Raw genomic sequence first — 7,078 nt, 5'->3', positions numbered from 1 at the left:
TAGACGTCCCATAAAAAGACAGTTACCTTTAAAAAAAGATATACTCTGCAAAACTTGAAGCCTCAGTCCACCAGAACTGTGTCCAGTTTGCAACAAGAACCAGAGACTAAGGGGAGAAGGCAGGGGGAGGAGAACGGGAGACAAGATTTCCCCAGTGAGTTTTGTTCGGCAACTACAAATAAGGGAAATCTATGGGGCATATGCAAATGACAATAACTTTCATTTAAAAAAAATTGTTAACTGTAGGCTAGTTTTCAAGTAGGTCCAAACGATAACAATCCCAGCTGCTTTCTAACAATTGAGTTCAGGTTCAGAGAAAGAGTAAATGAGGCCAGACCACTAAGGAACACTGTGTAAATGTACAACATGAAAAACCCCATGTGAGCAAAGCAGAAGGCTGTTTTTTAGAGGCAAAAGCAGGCCTTCTCAAAGGCTTCAGTGTGCAGTTTTGATGTAGAAAATCGCATCAGATGTAAATATCTGGAGGGTAATCAATTCCATTCTAAGCTGTTCCATTTTGCCTGGTTCATCTAGCTGTGCCTTCCCTTTGGTCACAGGCCGCCATGGAGATGGGCACCATCAGGCAGCCGTGAGCTCTTTGAGGGACGTGCCGCTCAGTCTCTGCAACTTTTAAAATCTGTTGAGTACTTTGAGCTTCCTCAGGAGAGACCTGAAAATAAAGTGGCTCGTCCCTTTATCTACCGACTTTAAGCCAAATTTTAAATAGCATGGGAAGTTTGACTGGGTCAGTCTGAAAAGTCTACACAGTTCCAAATGAACTGGAGATGTAATAAAGTGTTTAGAGGAACTCAAGAACAACCTTCAAATTTCCCTGAGTTACTTAAAAAAAAAAAAAAATCGGACCCGACATTGAAAGAAAAACTAAATTACTTTAAGTTTAAATTATCTGACTAATTAAAGCAATGTAACCTGGATCAGAAACTACATAAAGCTTGACATTTTCTTTAATTTTTAAGCTTGAAAATTTTAAGACTAATAATTAATTTTAAGAGACCAATCCAAGAGTCCACATGTTTAAAATTTTCATGATTTGACCTTGTTTTGTCTCATAAACTGATCTTGAATAAAACAGTAGTTACTAACTGTGGGCTAGTACTTTTGGGGGCTGGGAAACCCCATGGTTCATTTAAAAAAAAAATCCAATGCTCTTTAACAGTGCTTGTTATTACTCCTAGGTCAGAATCACTATTTGCATAATAAAAATACCCCTACGTGAAGGAATGGTTTCCCATATGCAGTTCAAATGGGTAGCCATGTACAGTTTAAGTCTTGCTATCTGTATTCGATATAACACAACACCCTGAAAACAACTTGCAGTTGGCATCTCCTAAAATTTCTGCAAATTATCTGCCCAAATTATGACTTTTTGCTTTAAGTTCAGGTTCTCCCTCGGCACTTTGAGAAGGGAAATAGGTGAGCTGCTGTTTCAAGGACGTAACTGAAATTATGCATTCTGCGCCTCACGTACATATTCCTGGAGAGAGGCTAAGGGGTCAGCAGAGTCATGAACCAACATTTAGAGCAAGATAGAAATCTGTAAGGCCCCTTTCCAGTAGTGCCTGAAGGAACTTGGAAGAGTCATTCTATGTGTGTCAGCTCATGTAATCCTCACTGCAACTGCACGAAGAAAGCCCTGTAGTGATTACGCCTAATTTCAAGCATGGCAGTGAGCGTGGATGGTCGAATACTCTAGTAATAAGTTGTAACAAGAGGATTTGAACACACCACTTTCTGGCTCCAAAGTCTTGGTGTTTCTTTCCACCGCAGCCTCCTTTCTTTGTTGTTTGCACTTTGGATATTTTAAAGGGAATACGCTACAAGAGGCTCTATACCTTCCTTTCAATGCTGTTCCCTTATCTTTGTCTATTAATGATTAACTTTCTCCGGCAAAGGCAAGCACCCCAGTCTTGACACTTCCCCATTTTTTTCACTGCTGCTAAAAGCTGATAATAGACTTGAGCTGCCCACACCACAAAAAACGTTGGGCTTTTTATTTATTTATTTGTTTGTTTTTCGGACTGCAAAATTCTATGTATTTTAAATTCAAGCTCTAGGAGCTTAGAGATGCCACATGACTTCAATGAAGTCATGATGCCACATGAAAAACTGAAGTTGATCCAACACTACTTCCCCCTAAACAAATAATGAAAGAAAATGCAGAGCACCCTCCCAGGAAAGCATCATAGCCGCCATCTGAGAAGTGTTCCCCAGGGCTCAGCGGCAGTTTGGCTCCAATCTGCTGTCCACAATTGCACGCCTGCTCATCAAAAAACTGGAAGCATTGCTGGGCACCACTTACCAAAACTTAGCTCTTGCCTGGGAAGCAGGGAAAGAGGCCCCGGCACACATTACAGAATATGGTTTCGGTTATCTCCTAAGAGTCCCCTGAGAGTCTCATGAAGTAAAGACCTGCGAGGTGTGTGTGCTAGTATTAGCTGGTGTTTCTTTACCGATTTTTCACTTCTCCGTAGCTAAGTGAAATTTCCGCCTCTAAATTGAGTTTTTCTGCCTCAAAACACACTTCACTTTGGGCTTGGGTTTCTTAAAAAGCCCAAAATGTTCATCAAGCTCTGCAAAAAGCTGGCCAAGGGGGTTGAAAAATATAGCTGTCTCCCCAGATAACCTCGGGTATCTGAATTTTTGTTGAGGTGTCTGGGCCTCCAGGGGTTGGACTTAAATAAATAAAAAGCTTGGCAGTGAATCTCATTGGTAGCTACATCCCAAACAAAACCGGGTCCTTACAGAGATGATTAACCGAATAACCACCACTTTGAAATACCAGAGAGAAAATAACATTTTTTCGGCTAAAAAAATAATAATAATAAAAAGCAATTGAATTTATTTTTATTTTACTTAGCTAGGCCATTCATGGACAGATTTAAAAGCAACAAACTTTTGCCGAGTTTCGTTAACACATGTGCCTTTTTAATTTTAGAATATAGTCTACATCTGGATTAAAAAAAGTTTTAAATAAATTTAAGACATATGACAACAGTGGAACCCTTCATCATTCTATGTACACCACGGATAGAATGTCAGTTGGTTCCATTTCGGATAAGTCCACTTTCTCATAATAACATTATTATTTTCACTGGCTGAGTGGCAAGCTTCGTAACGGGCTGGCACGGTGCCAGTTTCCACACACTGGGGTGGGGGCGGGGAGGGCGTGAAAGGGCTGGGGGGTAGGGGTGCCACAGGACAACTATACAGTGTAACAGAAAATCATTAATCTCCTAGTACCGGTTACCGATAGACAGTGCTGTTTGTGCGCTTATCACAATGGAATCGACGAAGTTTCAGAGCAAGGAGGAGATTGGAAATACTTGAAGACAGGGCCACTGTTACAAAAAGTAGTGCAAACAGGAAAACTGATGCAATCCTAGCAACGCTGCGGCCTCCACCAGCCCAGGGCAGGGCGGTAGGAGGCCGCGCGCCCCGCCTTCCCCAGCGCCCAGCTCCGGGCGCCGCTCCCAAGTGTGGCAACCCAGCGCCGCGCCCCAGCATGGCCCGTTCTCAACTCATCTCCTCCAGAAAGAACAGAAAAGAAACTCCAAGGAAGGCACAGGCTGAATGCAGGGCGTCAGTCCAGTCCCATTCCCAGCAACTTAGAACACAGCGCCTCCCCCCCACCACTACGGGAGAGGAGGAGGGGGCCCCAACCTTAACTCCCGCCACCACTTTCCTCTCCTCTTCGAAGAGGAGGCCCCTTCCTCCAGGCAGCCCCGCTGCGCCCCCTGTACGAATGTAGCCACCCCCCACCCCGCAACTTTGCAGTCCGCCCATCGCCCCACCGCGCCCTACAGCCAGAAAGAAAACAGCTTTGAGGAAAGGGTGAGAGATAGGACCAGGAAGGGTGCTGGGCATCCGCGGGCGTCCCGCCTCAGTGGCCCCAATTGCTGAAGCCGATCTCCTGCTTGTATCTGTTGGTGAGGATGTTGGCTTTACGTGTGAGTTTGGAGAGCACAGTGTGCAGCCCGCGCAGGTGGTAGTGGAACTGCTGTTCCAGGTCCTCCTCGCCGGCTTCCGCGCCCTCTAGGTGGCTCAGGTCCACCAGGATGTCCTTGGACTTCCAGGCGTTGCCCTCCTCGCTCCCCGCGGGCGGCGGCGGCTGGTGCAGGACCCCCCACTCGATGTCGTTGCGGATGGACTTGAGCAGCATGTAGTGGCTGTACATGTCCCGGGAGGGCGCGAAAAAGCTGCCGTTGGCGCTGCCCGGGCCGGGGGCCGGGGGCGTGCGCTCCTCCAGGCAGCCGCCACTGCCGCCCACCTCCACGCCAACGTCGTTATCCAGCCCGGGCTCAGCCAGGGGCACGTCGCGTAGCAGGCTGGGCACCATCACCGTCTGGTCCATGTTGTTCACCGCGCCGATGAAGCGGTTCATGGCGTTAAAGAGCGAGTGCTTCTGGTTGTAGGTGTCGCAGATCTGCATCATGGTGGCCGCGCGGGCGCCGGGGCACAGGGACGCAGAGGCACGGGGTGGCCGGCCGGGGCGACGGGCTGCCTGCCCTCACGCGCTCTCCGAGGCCCGCGCCGGGGGCCTGTCTAGAGCCGGTGCGCGGGGATTCCCGGCTCCTGCTCCGCCCTCTCCAACTCTCGTCTCGCTCGCTGCCGGGCCCTGCCGGACGCACAGCAGCTCGGAGCTTGGGCGCCCGGAAGCTCGCGATGGCGGCGCGTGGTCTGCAGGTCGAGCCCTGGCCTGGCTGGGGAAACGGGAACGAAAGAGATTACCCACCCGGCGAGGGTGCCCGGCGGCCCCGCCCGCGCACAGCGCCCTCCCCGGGGCCCGCTCGCCCGGGAGGGCGCCCCGCGGGTTCCCGCAACCCAGCGCTCCCCCCGCAGTCCCCCCTCCTCGCCCGCCGAGGCCGCGGAGAGAAGGAAGGGGTGCTTTCCACCCCCGTCCCCCTTGGAAAAGGTTGAGTCCCAGCATCTACAGTGAGCGGGCAAAGATGGGGCGGGGGCACCCACCTACTGCTGCGCTTCAGGATCCCCTGCCGCTGGGTATCTCAGCGTTCCCGCTGCTGGCGGCTGCTGCCTGCCGTCGCTGCTGCGGTCAGTGGCCCGACTGTGACTGCGGGCGGCTGTGGTGGCGTTGGCCCCCTACCCATCCCAGGTGCTCAATTTATAGAGCCCCGGAAAGGTGTCGCCGGCGCTCAAGGGCCACCCCTGGTGTCTCCACCTCCCGCCTCCCCGGCAGCGCCAAGATAAAAGGCCCGGGCCAGGATGACCGCGAGTAACACTCTCCTGGTCCCTTCTACAGCGAGGGCGGGGCGCGCCGGGCCAGCTCCGCCTCTCGCCTGATACCCGGGCGGAGGGAGGGCGCCTTGGCCTGGCCGGGCTGGGCAGGGCGGAGGAGGGATGGAGAAGCCGCACCCCGCCAGCCCGGAGAGCAGAGCAGGCCAGTTGGGGGAGGGCGGGACACCGAGCGGGGAAAGATGCTGGCGTCCGGACCTGCCAGAAGGAAGGCAGGCGTGCTGGTTCGGGTGGGCCTGGCACACGCTCCCGGAGTGGGATGACCGAAATGCACCCTGGTTGCAAACGGAGCCCCCAACCCTGAATCGATAGTGGCCGCTGCCCAGAAACTAAGCTCCTGGTTTATTATTAGCCGTCGGGGGTGGGGGGGGGGGCGGGAAAGGGACCAGCAGCAGCCGCAACTCCATCTCAGGGCTCTTACGTAAGAAGTGTGGCTGGTCATGCCTGGTGCACGTGGACCCGTGGTGTTCCCGCCGTGGCCCTGGTCTTGGCAAGCTGCTGGGGGGAGGGGAGCCTCGGAGCCTTTTGCCTAGGTCCAGGCCGGGTCTTTCCCAATCTTTTCTGTAACAGCTGTTGCCAGGGATGAAGAGCAACCCACCGTCAGATCTGCACATTTCCCCAAGAGAACAGTAGTGCCAGTGGGGAGAAGTAGCCAAATTCCTGACTTTTGTCCAAGTCCTGCTACTCAGAGATGCTGGGGAGCCCTAGCCATGTGGCATTTTGGCTGCCAACGGGCCAGGAGAGGGTGATGGTAGTTAAGCCTGGTGTTGGTTATCTTTCATCATTTAACAGAAAAGCTGGGAGGCATACAGTTTATACATATGTGTGTGTGTGTGTGTGTGTGTGTGTGTGTATATATATATATATATATATATATGGGTGGGGGTGTGGAGTTTGAAATGTTACTTTCCAAAGATAGTTCTTAAAACACAGGGTCATTGAATAGGGCCAAAGCCATGTACTGAATCTTTGAATTTAATTTTTAAGAGCATTGCACCTTAAATTTCACTTTGGGACTCCAGACCACAGCCCATTTTCATTTATTTTTGTTTCACTATCTCCCTTCCCTTGTCCTGTCCTTCACTGGCCCCTCTTCTCCAATAGTCCTGCAGATAAAAGATTCAAGTTTCTAATTTTATTTTATTTTTTAAAAAAATTTATTTATTTATTTGACAAAGAGACAGCTAGAGAGGGAACACAAGCTGGGAGGGGTTTGGTGGGAGAGGGAGAAGCTGTTCCCTGCTGAGCAGGGAGCCCCATGTGGGGCTCCATCCCAGGACTCTGGGATCATGACCTGAGCAGAACAGATGCTTAATGACTGAGCCACCGAGGCATCCCTCAAGCTTCTAATTTTAAATTGCCTTTCTTTAAAACCTTTCAGTGGTGCTTTTACTATATTATTTCTCACAGGATAAAAAGTGCCAAAAGAAGAGGCACCTAATAAAGGAGTTTATTTCTTTCCCTCCTTCTTTCACTTTAATTGTGTATATTTGAGTTTTTTTCCACAGCAAACTATCAGACTTGGTGCAATGTGGACTGACCTGTGAACAACAGGACAGTAGTCAGTGACTTCTGGAGGCAGAGCCTAACCAGGGGACCTCCAGTTCCAGGCCTTATTAGCCCTGCTAGATCATAGGCCATGTTTTCCTACTGATAAAACTCGGATAACACTACCTGCTCACCTACCAGTCTTTGGGGGGATCAATGGAAAGAAAAATGTTGGGCAAAAATCATTACATAAATTTGAAGCATGAAGATAATCTCAACCTCCCATTTGCATTCATGGAGACTTAGAGAAAGTTTCCCA

The 7,078-nt window shown here is 50.3% G+C and overlaps 1 protein-coding gene across 1 annotated transcript; it reads right to left on the bottom strand.

Annotated features, from left to right (window-relative positions):
• Nucleotides 1-2,853: 2,853 nt before the first annotated feature.
• Nucleotides 2,854-5,241, bottom strand: MID1IP1 (MID1 interacting protein 1). Its single transcript, XM_045994374.1, has 2 exons — nt 4,987-5,241; nt 2,854-4,721 (listed from the first exon to the last, which is right to left on the bottom strand). Exon 2 carries the CDS (start codon nt 4,451-4,453, stop codon nt 3,902-3,904), a length of 552 nt encoding a protein of 183 aa, XP_045850330.1. The 5' UTR covers nt 4,454-4,721; nt 4,987-5,241; the 3' UTR covers nt 2,854-3,901.
• Nucleotides 5,242-7,078: the final 1,837 nt, after the last annotated feature.

The sequence above is a fragment of the Meles meles genome, chromosome X, assembly GCF_922984935.1.
Source record: "Meles meles chromosome X, mMelMel3.1 paternal haplotype, whole genome shotgun sequence".
In the NCBI taxonomy this organism is placed as follows: domain Eukaryota; kingdom Metazoa; phylum Chordata; class Mammalia; order Carnivora; family Mustelidae; genus Meles; species Meles meles.
Note: the sequence above shows the minus strand (reverse complement) of the source record. Positions and strands in the feature narration are given on the sequence as shown.